The 17330-nt window shown below is 43.9% G+C and overlaps 1 protein-coding gene across 1 annotated transcript; it reads left to right on the top strand.

Annotated features, from left to right (window-relative positions):
* Positions 1 to 225: 225 nt before the first annotated feature.
* Positions 226 to 6815, top strand: mycn (MYCN proto-oncogene, bHLH transcription factor). The gene is made up of 3 exons (XM_055635333.1): positions 226 to 412; positions 1162 to 2160; positions 5459 to 6815. Exons 2-3 carry the CDS (start codon positions 1179 to 1181, stop codon positions 6142 to 6144), a joined length of 1668 nt encoding a protein of 555 aa, XP_055491308.1. The 5' UTR covers positions 226 to 412; positions 1162 to 1178; the 3' UTR covers positions 6145 to 6815.
* The last annotated feature ends 10515 nt before the right edge of the window (positions 6816 to 17330 follow it).

Genomic DNA, 17330 nt, shown 5'->3' on the forward strand with positions numbered 1-17330 from the left:
GCAGAGGGGCCTTTTATGTGGGGAGAGAGCCCCTTTTTGGTGATCTAAGGTGAATAAATATGTAATGCAAATTTATGAATATTGCAACCATAAAAAAAACCCGATAGCATACTCTCAGAGCATGCATTGTCCATGCATTTGGAAAATAATAAGGGTACTTATTTTCGCGCCAAATCGCGGGCTCCTCCCCTATGTAAATGAGAGGGGTTGGCACCGATGGGGGGTTTTTTCTGAGTCCTTCCAATTTTTTTTCAGATAATAATATCCACCACTGCATCCAAGTTGCGCTGACAGACTTCCCTGTCAGCTCCGAGGGAATGACCAGAATCTAATGCGAGCCTTCTGACTCCTGGATCTGTTTAGATGCGTGCCCTATATTTTTAAGTCATTGTGGAGTGTTTTCCTTTGAAAGGTGAGGTCGCTTTATTTTCTCAGTGTGATGAGAGAACCCTGTTTATGTTCCATTGTATGTGTATTTTTAATGCATATTTAAGTGGAGCCTAGCTCAGTGTCCCCTGCAATGGTTAGAATGGGGAGCATGTAGGTCAGTCACTGCATTCTCTGCAGCACCCGATCCCTGCTCGCCCGGAGCAATCTGCAGACGGAGCCCCCTGTGCCTGCAATCAGTTTTGGTGGGGTTTTAAACCCCCGAACTTTCGATCAGAATGCCTTTTGTAAGAATGACAATGTAATTGCAGATGCCTTGCTGGTCGAGCCAGCGATAGGTGTTTTGGCAGCGCGTCTCGGTGAGAGGCGAAGCCCAGCTCCGGGCAGCTTCTTTTGTTAAATGATGAGAGTCGGCACCGTTTTTTTTTGTTTAAATGCAAAGCTGGAGTCAGTTCCCATGGACTGCCCCTGGTTTATCGGTCCAAATTGCACTTCTTTTTACCTGATTTTTTTATTTGAGGAAAAATAAATAAATATTTTGAGGCACCTGGGAAACTCAGCTTGGTTCAATGGGAGCGGGTCCGAAGCATCGGCGTCGAGAGCGGGGCTCGGGGGTCGATGTGTGGGCGCACTGAAGGGTCAGTACAAGGACTGTTATTGTTTGATTTTGCTTCGGCATGCTGGTTGTTGACAGAATTTGTTTTATTTCTTTCTTTCTTTCTTTCTCTCACCCCCTTGCCCCCTCCTCCGCTCTCCTTCCCTTCATCATTTCAGATTGTTTGCAACAAAAGATGCCTGGGATCATGTCATCCAGCAGCACATCGTCGCCCAACTCCGGCTCTCTTCCCCCCTCCTCCTCCTCCTCAGCCGTCTCCTCCTCAGCCTCCTCCTCCTCCTCCTCCTCAGCCTCCTGCTCCTCGGCTTGCTGCTGCAGCCGCTCCACTTTCTGCAAGAACTACGACCTGGAGTACGACTCCTACCAGCCCTACTTCTACCCGGACGACTACGGCCCCGAGGCTGACTTCTACCCGCCGAGTGAGGACATCTGGAAGAAGTTCGAGCTGCTGCCCACGCCCCCGCTCTCCCCCAGCCGTGTGGGCTGGTGCGGGGCCGCGGCTCCCGGGGACGAGGACTGGGTGTCCGAGCTGCTGCTGCTGCAGGAGGATGAGTGCGGCGAGGACGGTCCGCTGGCCGCCGAGCCGGGCGTTGCTGCGGCCAGGGGCGGAGGGGCGGTGGTGGCGGGGGGCGGCGGAGGAGCGAGTGGTGGAGCCGGAGGTTGCACCGGCACCGTTGTGGGGGTCGCCGGCAGCGGCAGCAGCAAGAACCTGCTCAACGCCATCGTCCTGCAGGACTGCATGTGGAGCGGCTTCTCGGCCCGGGAGAAGCTGGAGAAGGTGGTGACCGAGAAGCTGTACGCGGCGCAGCAGGACAAAGCTGCCAGCCCTGGGGGAGCTGGTGCAATGGGCACCCTCTCCGCTGCTGCTGCTGTGGCCGGGGCAGCCCCCACCTCTTGTTGCCCCGCAGACGCGGCGGGCGGTAGCAGCAGCAACAGCGGCAGCGGCAGCGGCATCAGCAACACCGCCCTGTGTGCCCAGGGACCGGGCAGCAGGCACTCCAGCCATGGCGAGCTGCAACACCCCGCCACCCAGTGTGTCGACCCAGCCGTGGTCTTCCCCTTCCCGCTGAACCGAGGCGCGGCTTCCCGGGGAGGGGCGGCACCCGAGCCCGCCTCTTCGCTCGCCAGCTCCGGCAACGAGACCCCCAGCGATTCCGGTGAGTGTTAGAACCGGGTGGGTGGTTGGTTGCAGAAATGACAAGAGTGCACTGTGCTGACAATAGAACAATGACTTCTGACTATGTGTAGAAAAGAACTGCAGATGCTGGTTTAAATCAAAGGTAGGCAAAATGCTGGAGTAACTCAGCTGGACAGGCAGCATCTCTGGAGACAAGGAATGGGTGACTTCTTCAGTCTGAAGACGGGTCTCGACCCGAAACGACACCCGTTCTTTCTCTCCAGAGATGCTTGCCTGTCCCGCTGAGTTACTCCAGCATTTGGTGTCTACCAATGACTTCTGACTTGCAGTTTCATAACAAAGCATGTGAATGCAATACATATAAATGCTGCATAAACGAAAAAACAATCAATACAAATTAAAATCCACAACGCTGGTGCAAAATGCCTGGTCCTTAGTCAGTCCATGGATATTCATAGTTGAGGTTAGTGTGTTCAAGAGCCTGCTGTTTGGAAATACGCTTGTGGGAGATGACTCTTCTAATCAAAAACTGATCACGTTTTGCATGTTTTATTTGGTCGTATCATATATTTGTAAATCTGACCAAGGGACTGGGAAACTTAGTGCTACGTTGGTCCATCTCGATCTGTAACGGCCTTTATTGACAGCCACCAAGTGCCGAGTTTGCAGTAAGATTGTGGACCTGTGGATATTTGTGCAAACACCAAGTTTTAAACTCCTATTTGGATCTGTCCCTGATCCTGGAATACTTCATGCATGCAGACACAGGTGCTGGCAGACCGCGGCAGTGCTTGTATATTGTGTATATTAAAAAAAGCTTTTCCTACTTCAAAAAAGGTGCCAGCCCCCTCCTGGGATTAACACTTCTACACCCCCCAGTATTATTGGTTCGTCTTGTCAGCTGATGACTCTTTCCCTTTTGGCGGGGTTGGTCCGCACGGAATCTAGCAGCACATTGCCAGATGACAAAGGCTTTAATCCACCACGGCAATTAAATGGCAGACATGCTAATGAATTAGGATGCAGTAAGTTGTGCCACTGGTTTCAGCTGCCATCTTCATGTGTTAATTTCATCAGCCTGCTGAATGGAGGCTTTCCCCAAAAGTGCAGAGAGCAATGCTTGAATCAGTTTTAAATTACCACACTGAAGTGGAAGCATTAAGATAGTCTTCCACGATTCTCCCGAGTTGCCCAGTAGGCGGCAGTGTACTTCAGTTATACTTGATCTCATTTTTTTTGTTGACTGTTGGTGAAAATTCTGTTGTCTCATTATTTTGTAATAAATGAAGCAAATATATAGTTTTTAAAATTTCAATTACAAGAAGACACTTAAAATAAATGTCAACATTTATGGGTTTCTTAAGACCTAGGGACCAAGAATGAATGTAAAGTAGCAGGAGATCTACCAGATGTGATAGATTGGAGTACCTGGACACCTTTGTAGTGGAATCGCCCCATTAAGCAGGCGTTAGCTCAGAGGGCCATGGGGAATGGAGTTCTTAGGATTCCACAGCAGTGCTTTGAAATTCTGAAGTTCTATAAACATGCAATTAGCAAATTTAACCCATGAGAGTTTCTGAACCCGGGGATTTAGCATTTCAAAGAAGTTGAAGATTGAAAGCAAAGTGAGAAGGAGGAGGATCATAAGGTATCCCTGTGGCTAGTCAGCAAGTGCTGCCTTTTCCTGGGAGCTCGTCAGGATATTGAGGTGGACAGGGGGTGTATTTCTGTAAGAATGAGGATAATTATTTTATTGAATGCATTTCCAACCATTCAATTGTGTTCTACATTGGCAACATTGAAGCCCATTGTAGTTTGAGTAGGGAGCATGAACCCCTAGATAGACACAAAATGCTGGAGTAACTCAGCCAGTGCAGACAGCATCCCTGGAGAGAAGGAATGGGTGACGTTTTGGGTCGAGACCCTTCTTGATGTTCAAGCTGTGTTTCTGTTGATTTGCACAAATCTTCTTTCTGATATGGCATTCATCAGGGAAAGAAAACAAAATACCTGAGGTGCCTTTTCCAAACCCAAACGTCCACATAATTCAAACAAAATAAACCAGCAAGTGGGCAACGCAACCAGAAAATGAGCTGGATTGCTTTGAGCTTCAAAGCCAGATGGCCATGACTCAGAGGCTGCATGTGGTCTCCAGGCTGCTGTTGCGATAATTAATTATTTATCCACGCAACTCCAGATATATTGAATGTTAGGAATGATTCCAGACTCTGGACATTTTGATTTATTTTAATGGTTTTCCCAATTGACATGCTTGTTTCATGTTATAAAAGGATGAAATAAATAATTGGATCTGCTTTAACATGGTCTTTAAATTTATAATCTAATTGCAGTATAATGTCTTTAAGTAAAACGAGCAGTCTATTAAAACGATGGTGAGCATTGCAGTGGTTAAGTCCGCACCTGCTGCTTGCAACTTTCGTTTATCTCTCTCTAATTTGTCTAGTACTCCCTCCCAGCAGCTATTTGCCAAATAGTTAGCTGCCCAAATGAAATTGCTTTCTAGAGTTGTATGGAGTGACTCCTTCTTGTAGTCATTCTTTGAAGCATATCTCTTTATTGGTGGATAAGAGGGAAATGTAAAGGAAAGCTTTTCACTGTACCTCGGTACACATGACAATAAACCAAACTAAACTGATTTAAGGTGTGCTAATGGTTATGATGGTTCTAACATTCTAACCAATAATTTAGTCATGACATTAAACAACAGACATTCAAAGAAATAAAAAACTGAATTGGCTGTTTTTGGATCAAATTGAGTATTTATTTATAAACCATCAACTTTTGGATATTAGTTTCTATATACCAAGAAACATTTTGGAATAATAGTGGGCATATGGTGCCTAATTAAGAAAAGTCTACTTTTATTTTATTCCAATCCTGGTGTTGTCACCTTTCTCATTGGAAAAAAATCCTTTTTGATGAACTATCCATATTTTATAAGGGTAGGTGTGATGATGTTGTTTTTCCATGTGGGGCTGCCCGTACAAACACTTCCTGTGTGTGATGGAATCCACACTGCCTAGATCATCAGCTGGACAGAGAAATAAAAATATTCCTAACCACCAACAGTTACAAGTAAAAGTTTATGGCTTTAGAAATATGCCAACAGTTGTCTGCCTTGTGTTCATTGCATCAACATGTTTTGCCTTCTTGATTAAGAGAGACTTGGTTTTTAGTGTTTTGCTCAATTGAGTGTTGAAAGGTTTTGGTGTTTCGTCCATTACCTGATTTGCAGCAGTTTGTTCGAATGTATAACTCTGGTTTTTGACCTTTTTTCTGCTTTCATCTATTTACAGAGGAGGAGGAAGATGATGATGAGGAGGAAGAGGAGGAGGAAGAAGAAGAAGAAGAAGAGGAGGAGGAGGAGGAGGAAGAGGATGAGGAGGACGAGGATGAGGAGGATGAGGAAGAGGAAGAGGAAGAAATCGATGTGGTTACTGTGGAAAAGCGCCGGTCATCCTCCAGCAAGCATGTGACCACCCTGACTGTGACTGTCCGCTCCCACAGCTCTGGCTGCGGCTCCACGAAGACCCACAACGCCTCTCTGTTGAAGAGGTGCGCCCCCATTCATCAGCAGCACAACTACGCCGCACCTTCGCCCTACACAGAGTGCGACGAGATGCCGCCCCTGAAGAAGGTGAAGAGTGAGGCCATCCGCCTGGCCAAGCAGGTGCCCCCCCCCAGATCCAAGAGCGCCAGCCCCCGCGGCTCTGACTCCGAGGACAACGAGCGGCGGCGCACTCACAACATCCTGGAGCGCCAGCGGAGGAATGACCTGCGCTCCAGCTTCCTCACCTTGCGGGACCAGATACCTGAGCTGGTGAAAAACGACAAGGCAGCAAAGGTTATCATCCTGAAAAAAGCCACAGACTATGTGCGGGCTCTCCAGTCTGAAGAGCAGAAACTGTTGTCAGAGAAAGAGAAACTGAAAGCCAAGCAGCAGGTGCTGGTAAAGAGACTGGAAGAAATAAGGACTCGCTAGGCTGAGGGAGGCAGCCCCAACTGGTTGAATGCCACTTTTGCACATTTTAGACGTCAAGAATGTTTCAGAATTTTTTTCCTGGGTTTTCAATCCAGCCGCATTCAAACATGGACAAAATACTTCTAGAGCCGTAGAGGTACATGTATGTGTGAATGGAAATCATTTCAAAACCAATGTAAATACCAGTTTAACAATCGCCTTTTTCATGTGATGGTCTGGGTTAAAAGAAAAAAAAAGCCACAGCCTATGCTGCCGTTTTTGGACTGGAATTTTATACAGAATAATACCTCAACGTTTGAGGAGCATGAATTTTTCCTATAAAGACTTCTTGTTAATCCTTGTTATGTACTGTACTAATTCTTACACTGCCTGTATCCTTAGTGTGATGCTGATACATGACTAAATTTGATACCTATATTTTCGTATGAAAATGAGTTGTGAAAGGTTTGAGTAGATATTACTTTATCACTTTTGACTAAAATTTCTTTTGTACAGAAATTACTATATATGCCTTTTACCTAGCCTCTCTCTGTTTGTGTTGCTGTTGGGTTCCTAGAACTGGGTAATTGGCTGAGTTATGTGTTTTTCATTATGTACATATAGTGCTGCAACTTATAGCACTTTTGAAATACCTCAAGTTTATGAAAATAAATCCTATGAAACTAACTGCCTCTTTTTTGTTATGGTGCCTCTTGCCTTGGGACTGCTATTACTAAAAATGGCTGAATGTGTTGCACAAAATTAGTCTCTCCAGACTATAGTGGTGCAGCTGGTGAACCTGTTGCCTCACAGCGTCAAAGAGACCGGGTTCGATCCCGACCTCGGATGCTGTCTTTATGGAGTTTGCATGTTCTCCCTCTGACCACATGAGTCTCCTTCGGATGCTCCGGTTTCCTCCCACATCCCAAAGACTTGGGGATATGTAGGTTAATTGGCCTCAGTAAAATTGCCTCTAGTGTGTCGGGATGGATGCAAAAGTAGGATAAGCTAGAACTAGTCTGAACGGGTAATCTAAGGTATGGAATTGGTGAGTCAAAGGGCCTGTTTCCATTCTGTAGCTCGAAACTAAACATTTGATGGTTTTAACAAGCAAATCATACAATGTGATTCATCATTCACAACTGTGAAATAAGTCATTGTCATACAGCATGGAAACTGGCCCTTGTCCTTGCCAACCAAGATATCCATCAACGCTAGTCTAACTACCTGCATTTGACCCATATTTCACTGAATCTATCTTATCCATGTGCCTATCCAAATGTATTTTAAATGCTGTTCCTGCCTCAACCACTTCATCTGCCATCTCATTCCATATATGCACCCAGCTCTGAAAAATCTTAAATTGACAGCAATTAAGTTGGAGTTTTTTTGTATCAGAAGTAAACAATCATTAGGGATCAGATGTGTGTGTGTGTGTGCTGTATCTTACTATGACATTAGGAACTGGTGGGAGTGGAATATTTTAGAATGAAATCAGTCGTGTGTAGTATCTTACAATTATATGACATCAACTCTGGAAGAGGCAATTATGAGGCGGGGTAACTATTATATAAGTGCTGCATGTGTTCAGGATGGTACTTCCTTTGCAGACAAGGAGTTGGAAGAAATAACAGGATTTTATTGATACATTAACATTTTTTGAGAAAGGTCTGTCAAGTATGCCTGTGTAAAATCATTGGACCTCTTTAGTCATGCATGTAGTTATAACGGCTCAGAATAAGGCTATATATTACTTGCCTCATTTGCAGGGTACTGGGTGGAAAACCTCTTGCAGCATCTTTTGCTCACTGAGGCAAATTGCCGACATGTATTAAAACAGTAGCGACAACATTATTATGGCTAGGTAACCAATTGTTTCCACGTTTACACTGATCATGAATCTACTGATCACAAGTAGGGAATAACATTTATTTTAAAATAGTTTCATGAGAAGATTTCAGGATGAAGTTCTAAGTTGCTCTCCTTTAAAAAAAAATCAACTGCAAAAAGATTTCTGCTCTAACCACAGATATTCTAGGGAAATAAATTCATTGACAGGTACAGTAATTATGGGTATGGGACAGACTGATGCTAAAGATCAACAAGCATACTGTGCTTCCAGAAAAGTTGACACAAGCCACAAACTCGGACAGAGGTGAGATAAAAGTACTCTTCACAAGATCCCCATAGTGTTTATTCGACCACTTATGTTTGGGATTGCAATATTAACAATATGGCTATTATTTCAATAACCTATGAAGGTGAATTATAATATTTTAAAAGAGGCAAAGTGTTGGAGGAACGCAGCAGGTCTGGCAACATCCTTGGAGAACATGGATACGTGAGGTTTCGAGTTCGGACCCTTCAGACTGATAGACAAAAGATTTAGATAAGTTCAAGGAAAGAATAGCTTTAGAGGTATCTGCTAAATGCAAGCAAGTTGGATTTTTGTCAGCTTGGACCCGTTAGATTAAAGGGCCTGTTTCTATGCTGTAACTGACTGCCTTCTGGCATTCCAGTGACACTTAATCTATAATCTGCTTGTTATTGCACTTGAAAGGCCATCAACCTTCCACAGAAGGACACAAAGTGCTGTGCTAAATATGCAGGTCGGGCAGCTTCAATGGGGAAGATGGATAGATGACATTTCGGGTCGAGAGACTTCTTCAAACTGATAGTAACCGTCCACCCATGCTGCCTGGTTTGGTGGGCATTAATTATTACATTCAAAGAGTGTCCCCCAGATCAGTTCACAATGAGGTAGCCCCTGTAGTACGGAACAATATTTGGGCACTATTGGCTGTGGCAAATCTACCTACTAATGTGATGTTGATCTCAGGAAAACAGATCAACGCACTTGGAGCAAAGACAGTTTGATTGTACAGTTTCAATCATGAATAATGTCAATTGTTAATATACATAAAGGTTGCTTGAGGCATAACAATAGAGGGTTTATCCACAGCATAAGACAAATTGTAGATGAATGAAAAGGTGGGAAGGGAAATAAAGAGTGAGGTTTGCATTGAATAAAAGCTCAAGTCAGTCGGACCCAGGACATTTTGTTTATTGATATGTGTATCAAGGTACAGTGAAACACTTTTGTTGCGTGCTATCCAGTCAGTGGAAATACATGATTACAATCGAGCCATTTATAGTGTATAGATACATGGTAAGGGAATAAGGTTTAGTGCAAGGTAAAGCCAACAAAGTCCACTTAAGGATAGTCCGAGGGTTACCAATGAGGTAGATAGTAGTTCAGGACTGCTCTCTGGTTGTGGTAGGATGATTCAGTTGCCTGATAATAGCTGGGAAGAAACTGTCCCTGAATATGGAGGTGTGCGTTTGTTACTGAGAATTTGTTACTAAGAAGATATAGCTGAAAATCTTTAAATGTTAGGCCCATCATGTTGATGTTGTTTCTGCCTGCTTGATATTGATTGCAACATTGGCCCACTATTGTTCTGTGAAATAGCTTGACTGAAAAGCCTGAGAGAAATAGTTTACCTCAGTCACCTGGATACTGAGCTAAAATATAGTCTTCTCAAGTGTGTCCTGATTTCGTACAACAGTCTCCCCTACGATGAGCCGCTGCTTATCGAGTCGATGGATTTGGTTTTTATGGCACCTTTTGAAGTTGCGCTAATAATGTTCTGGAGCTTGTCTTTTTTTTTCACTTTTTAATTTAATTTTAATTTCAAGTTTACTTGAAGTACCTTGTGTGTTATGACTGTTGGCAGACCAATTTCCCTCCGAGGATGAATAAAGTTCTATCATATCGTACCAAGTAATATGGATCGGGAAGTATCATCACTGGTCAGGATTGTAATGATCACTACCTGTACAGAGATATCACTGGCTTGTATTGTGATGATCACTTCTACACTGTCACAAGTCTGCATTGTGATGATCACTGTGGCAGGTGTGTACAGGCTTGTACAGGTCTGTACTGTGGTGTCACTGATCCAATTGTGATGCTTACTAGTCTGTTCAATGATGTCCCTGGTCTGTATAGTGGTATCATCGATCTGTATTGTAATGATCACGGTTCTATAGTCTTGATACCTCTGTTGGTGGCTTGGAATGCAACATTCAAGCTGCTTGGAAGGGGCAGGAGGGCTGCAGTTCCTACTCGTCATCCATCCATTCATGTTTACGGTGCACGTGGAGCCTATTTATCACAAATAGGACAATGGAGGGTAACTATCATAAGAAGCAGGAGCAGGCCATTTGGCCCCTTATGGCTGCCCCACAACTTAAGAAAATCATGGCTGATCTTTCTCCTTCAAATGTTGACAACCAAGCATCAGGAACCAGCTGGCCTTACCCCTGACCTTTGGGAATCACTGACAGCGGAGAATCCGAGGAGGCAGTTTTGTCTGCATGAGTTATTGCGACAGTCCTGCAAGGCAGAATTACCATCTCCTGGGGCAGTTTCCTGGTTCCATGTTAACATCAGTTTACAGCCCTCATAATAGCAGATGGCAGAGACAAATGGTGTTAAAGGAAGTTTGCTGTTACTGAGTTTTAAAGCACCTTAACAGCAGATGGTTCAGAAAAAGAAGCTGTTAAAGGGCACAAATCAATTTCTGCTGCACAATTTAAAGGAACTTTTTTTTTGTTTATACTGAACAAAGAAACAACAAATTCGCACCAAATGATTATTGTTCTTGAGCTGCTTTTCATGCTATGTTATTTTAGTTTGGATTCTGGGATACCAACAGCTGGTGGCCAGCAACCAGTATGCATGCTGCTTATCTGGTTCCTTATCTTATCTTCTACTAATGAAAAGATTCAGAATCCCAAAAAAAGCGTGAAGAATAGAAATAAAAATGGGTACCTGCTGTGTTGTGTGCAGAACATAGAGTGCTGGAGTAACTCAACCAGTCAGGCAGCATCCCTGGAAGCTGAGCCAGAGTTTCTTCAGCTTTTTGTGTCTATCTTCGGTTTAAACCCGCGTCTGCAGTTCCTTCCTACACAGATACAGATTGGGATCCTTATTCAGCGTCTGAAGAAAAGTCCTAATCTGGAACGACACCTATTCATGTCCTCCATAGATGCTGCTTGACCCACTGAGTTACTCAAGCACTTTGTGCTCCTCGCAAGATTCCAGCAGCTGCAGTTCCTTTTGTCTCCATTTTACCTGCAGTGTCCTGTGGCCCGGAGATTTATTTTATGGACTGAAGTAGTTGCACTCATGTTAAGTACAAGTTAAGTATAAGTACAAGTTCATCCCATGTGACTGGGAAAGGAAGGACATAACGAGATCTCATCTCACTGCTTTCATCTCCGTCTTTGTGGGTGCAACACCCACTCATTTGTAGAAGCCATCAGAGGAAATTAATGTGAATTCAAAGTCCAAGGCCCGCGGTTTGAGGTGTGGGGGTGGGTTTGTGGCACATACAAGATAGCATTTGCCCATGTCAGGTGCGATAATGCAAATACTTGCTTTTAGAAAATTTGATCCAAAAACAGCAGCTGGTAAACCACCAGAGCCATTCCTTAACAAGTGCCAAAAACAGCAACTTACCTTGGGTGCTTTGTCCTTGCTGTCTTGGCACAAAATCATAAAACATAAAGGCTATGAAATGACGCTGTGCTAACAATCTCAGTGCAATTCCAAGAACAACACAGCATTATTTGTGAACATGGTTCTCTTTTCTTATCGGCATGAATGTAGGAGTGGCAGCTCAGGAAAGTGTTTTATGAGCTGGGGTCAATCTTTTATCAGCTTAAGCTCCTCAATTCACCTCTCTACCTCTGCTCTCATTTCAGTGCTTAAAAACACACCACCACTCATTCTTATTGCCTGTGCTGATTTTTTTTTTTTAATTTCCAAGAATAAACTTTATTCAGAATTTAAAAAAAAAATGCAAAACATATCCAAAACAAGAACAGTGCAAAGATGCTTCTGACATTCCCAGCATCTACACATTCATTAGTGTTATATTCGGTAGTGTTCGCAAACTATCCTTAAACCAGGCACCATTACCACTCTTGCGGCCCCGTGGGGTGATTTCCCATCCTGTGTTTGAGTGGTGTCTCCAACTGCCTGTGTAGATTGCCCTCATCCAAGCAGTGACAGTGTGGGAGGAACTGAAGGCCAAGAAAAATGTAAAGTGTAGGAATTACTTTCACTTTTAGATATACGACGCGGAACAGGTCCTTCGGCCCACTGACCAGCAATCCCCATACACTAGTACAAACCTTCACACTACGGACAATTTACAATTTTTACAAAGCCTACAAATCAGCACGTCTTTAGAGTGTGGAAGGAAACCTTTCTACCTCTGCTCTCATTTGGGTAGTGAATCTGTGGAATTCTTTGCCACAGAAGGCTGTGGAAGCCAAGAATGGATATTTTTGAGGCAGCGATAGATAGATTCTTGATTAGTATGGGTGTGAGGGATTATGGGGAGAAGGTAGGAGAATGCGGTTAGGAGGGAGAGATATTTATTGAATGGCGGAGTAGACTTGATGGGCTGAATGGCCTAATTCTGCTCCTATTACTTATGACCATATGACCAGGAGAAAACGCAGGGAGAAAGTACAAACTCCATACAGACCACCCATAGTCAGGATCGAACTCGGGTCTCTGCCACTGTAAGATAGCAACACTATCCTTGTGCCACTGTGCTGCCCACTTCTCTCCTGCTTGGTGTGTCTTCTCATCACTGATGAATCAACAGGAAAGATAGTTATTTTAATTAGCCCCCATTGCATAAAGGTTTGCAGAAGCCGAACGAAACTGCTGACTACCTGCCAGATGAAATGTAACGTGAGATAACTTGTTGGAGGCTATCTCAGTTACCTCAATGCTGCGCCAAGACGTATATACACCGCACACTGTTTATGCTGAAATAGTTTTTAATCTCCTCCCAAATGTGACAGGTGTTTAATGATATGATGATTGCAGGTCACTGCTTCCTTAAAGAGGTAACAACTTAATGAAAAGCTTGTTTAGCAAACCTTTCATTTATGTTTGGAAACACCTGGCATAACATGGTATCACAACGTACTACTTCCACATGAAATCTTCATGACCAAAATATTGCATTTCTTTTGATTTAAAAAATATCCAAATAATTAAACCTGACTTTTTCTTAAGCTATTTTTAGCAGTTGGATATTCTAAATGTCTTGGATCACCATACTTTTTTGCTAGGTATCAACAAAATATCACTCTTATAATAATTAAAGTGCCATGTTCCAAAAATTGCCCAATCACAATCGAATTGCAACCTAAATTTAGTTGGATTTAGAAATGCATCTCCAAATTTAGCATCAGGATCTTTCAACACAGCAATACAATGATGTTTACCAAGAGAAAATATAACACAACGTGAAACAAAGGTTTGGAATTATTGTTCAGAATTTATTTTTAAAGTGTAGAAATAAAACCTTGGAAGTGTGACAAGTAATGAGTAAATAAATATTATTTTTAAGGGGAAAAAACACATAACTGGAGGATTTGTGAAACAATGGGTGGTTTTCCTTGCAGTTTGCTAGCACATTGTTAGTCCCCGTCACCTTGGTGATGGCAGCTGATGTTGGTGGACAGGAGTTGGCTCAGTTCCCTCAGTCGCCTGTCTGTTTGTATTCAATCCACATGATCTGCAAGATAATCACACTCTGCTGTAGTTGGTGCCATGCCAGATCGTGTTTAATAAAAGAAGCACGAGGATAGTGTTTACCAACATCGGCCACATGGCTTCCTCTCTGCTTCAACCCAGGTCAGATGCCACTGTTTCTGGAGGGTCAAACGGAACATCATGAAAGCTTGGAGAACCGTTATCCTTCAAATCATTATAAGCACTTTGAGAAAACTCAGCAATTAAAACATCAATATTGACAATTATATATTTCTATGCACTGTGTACACATTTTACTTTTTTCTCATAACTAGGTTGAGTAAATCCCCATATATAGTGAACATTTGACCTTTAACTTTAAGAGTGCATTGACAAATCTTTGGAAAAACAGGGCTTATCAAAATTGGGCTCATTATTAAATCTATGTTAAAACTTTCTGCTTGAATTGCAATTACTTTTATTAGTGTAAATGGATGCTCAATAGTGTATGCAGACCAGGTGGGTTGAAAGCCCTATTTCCATGCTGTAAGATTCTATAAATCTATTATATGTATTGGCAATGTTTATCATTTCTATCTATCTATATATTATTAAAACTTTCATCTTGTTTGTTTCTGTGCGTGTGTGCGTGTGTCTGTCTACATGATAGCGCTACCATTTTTGCACCACTTTACTCATAATTGTCCTGTGGTGTGGTGTGGTCTCAAGTTTCATTCAGATTGATATACTTTACAAGTTATTCACATTTTTAACTTTACAAAATCCCACTTTGAGAACAATAACTTCAAGTGCAGTGGCAGTTAGCAGCTATCACAATGGGATCTCATTTACATAAACACCATTACATCACAATGGAATCTCATTTAGCAGCAAATCTGTGATCGCTAATCTCATTTAAAAAACAAGATTTCTTAATAATATCTCGTTCGGGGACCAGCTCTCCCATGTGACAGGGACTAAACGGGTCCCACTTGGTCTAGTACATTACTAAACCTCTCATCTTGTTTGTTTGTATATGTGTATGCGTGTGTGTGTGTGTGTTCCCGAAACTGCGCCAAAATGGTACACGATAGCGCTACAATTTTTGGCCTACCTTACTCACCATTGTCATGTGATGTAAATGCAACAAGATTTGTTCAGATTGATGTTTTACTTACAAGTTATTGAATTTTACAAAAAACACTTCCACTTGCCCTGCCCATCAGTCACATTCGATGTCACAACGGTCACAATAGGATCCCAAATCTCACTAAAAGAAAATTCATGATTTTCATTGACATTGATTTTATTCTAAAAAAACCCTCAGTTTTAATCAAATTCTTCTATTTTCATTAACACCTAACATTGTGCTTAGGTTATATTGAAGGAAAATTGCGATTTTCATTGAGAATTTCATTTAAAAAAAAACATCGCAATTTTCATTTTGGGGGGTTGGTGGGATGGGGGAGGGTGAGGATTGGGGAGCACGGGAGAGTAGGGAGGTAGGGAGGAAGAGGGAGTGGAAAGTGAGGGAGATGTGAAGGGAGAGTGGGGAGGAGGGGGATAGAGGGGGAGGAGGGGGAGGGGGGAGGTAGGGAGTGGAGGATAGAGGGAGAGGAGGGCCATTGGGGGAGGTGAGGAGAGAGAGTGGGGGGACAGGGATAGAGGGGCGGTAAGGAGTGGGGAGGAGGGGGTTAGAGGTAGAGGAGGGGAGAGGGGTTAGGGAGGGAGGGACGGAGGGACGGAGGGTCAGAGAAAGGAGGGAGGGAAAGGTGAGGGAGGGAGTGGGGGAGAGGAGGAGGAGAGTGGAAAGAAGAGGGAGGGCGAAGAGGATGGGGGGTGCTGGGGATTAGGGGGAATGGAGGATAGGGGTAGGAAGAGGGATGGCAAGTTAATGGAGGAGGGGAGGGGGAAGAGGGAGAAAGGGAGGGAGGGGGTGAGGAGAGGAAGCAGAGGGGGGGTAGTGGATGGTGGGGAGAGGGAGAATAATGAATGTCGGGAACAGGGCCGGATTTAGATGAAGAGAAGCCCTAAGCTGTTCCACTTGTGAGGCCCCTCCCAATCCCCCACCCACACGACTAGGGGAAGATGGTCCACCAGATTGACACCGATTTGCAGCCGAGCGTGGGATAAGGGGCTGGAAAGCTGCGCTATTTATTTATTTATTTATTTATTTATTGCCAGTGCTAGTGTTGAGTTATTGGCTTAAAACACTATTATTCTGAAATGGACGGCAAGGAAAATTACTGAAGGGTTGTTTAGAGATAACAATGCGTTGTGACAGCATATGTAAGAAAGGCCTATGACAGTGTCAAAACTATTATACACCTTGCAGGGCTCTCACTTAATTTTTTTTCTCTGTTGTCAGCCAGGCAACCTTGGCAGCTTTTTAAGTTGCCAAATGACAGTTTAGGTGGTCATTTAAAATGGTTTGCTTAACGCGTGTGATAATGAACTCAGCCGAAGTGCGTAGTTACCAGTCGGAATTATGCTCAATGAAGCATTCACATATTATTTCCGCTTCAAATAAAGTCACAAACTAAACATTTTCACCAATCAAGACATGATATATACCACAATGACAGGCAGCAAAATTATAACACAGTATCTCAACTCTTTTTACACGTTGCAATGAATGCAATTTCTTTTATTTCTTTCCATTTCCAAACAAAAATGTGGTTGGATTATTCAGCGTATGATCAACCTCGGTGAGACCAAGCACAGGCTTGGCGATCGCTTCGCACAACACCGCCACTCAGTTCGCAATAACCAACCTGATCTCCCGGTGGCTCAACATTTCAACCCTTCCCATTCCGAATCCGACCTTTCTGTCCTGGGCCTCCTCCATGGCCCACCGCATATTGGAGAAGCAGCACCTCATATTTGCTTGGGTAGTTTACACCCCAGCAGTATGAATATTGGCCTCTCTAATTTCAGGTAGTCCTTGCTTTCTCCCTCCTTCCCCTCCCATTCCCAGCTCTCCCACAGCCTACTGTCTCCGCCTCTTCCTTTCTTTTTCGTGTCCCCCTCCCCCCCCCCCCCCGACATCAATCTGAAGAATGGTCTTGAACCGAAATGTCATCTATTCATTCACTCCATAGATGCTACCTTACACGCTGATTTTCTCCAGCCTATTTGTCTACCAATGAGATCCCACCACTGGCCACATCTTCCCATCTCCTCCCCCCCTGTTGACTTTCCGCAGAGACCTCTCCCTCTGTAACTCCCTGATCAATTTGTTCCTTCCCACCCAAACCACCCCCTCTCCTGGCACTTTCCCTTGCAACTGCAGGAAATGTTACACTTGTCGCTTTACCTCCCCCCCTTGATTCCATTCAAGGACCCAAGCAGTTTTTCCAGGTGTGGCAGAGGTTCACCTGCACCTCCTCCAACCTCATCTATTGCATCCGCTGCTCTAGGTGTCAGCTGCTCAACACCGGTAAGACCAAGCATAGGCTTGGCGATCGCTTCACCCAACACCTCCACTCGGTCTGCAATAACCAACCTGATCTCCCGGTGGCTCAGCACTTCAACTCCCCCTCCCATTCCGAATCCGACCTTTCTGTCCTGGGACACTTCCATGGACAGAGTGAGGCCTACCGTAAATTGGAGGAGCAGCACTTCATATTTCGCTTGGGCA

This window comes from Leucoraja erinacea, chromosome 5 (assembly GCF_028641065.1).
Source record: "Leucoraja erinacea ecotype New England chromosome 5, Leri_hhj_1, whole genome shotgun sequence".
Lineage (NCBI taxonomy): Eukaryota > Metazoa > Chordata > Chondrichthyes > Rajiformes > Rajidae > Leucoraja > Leucoraja erinaceus.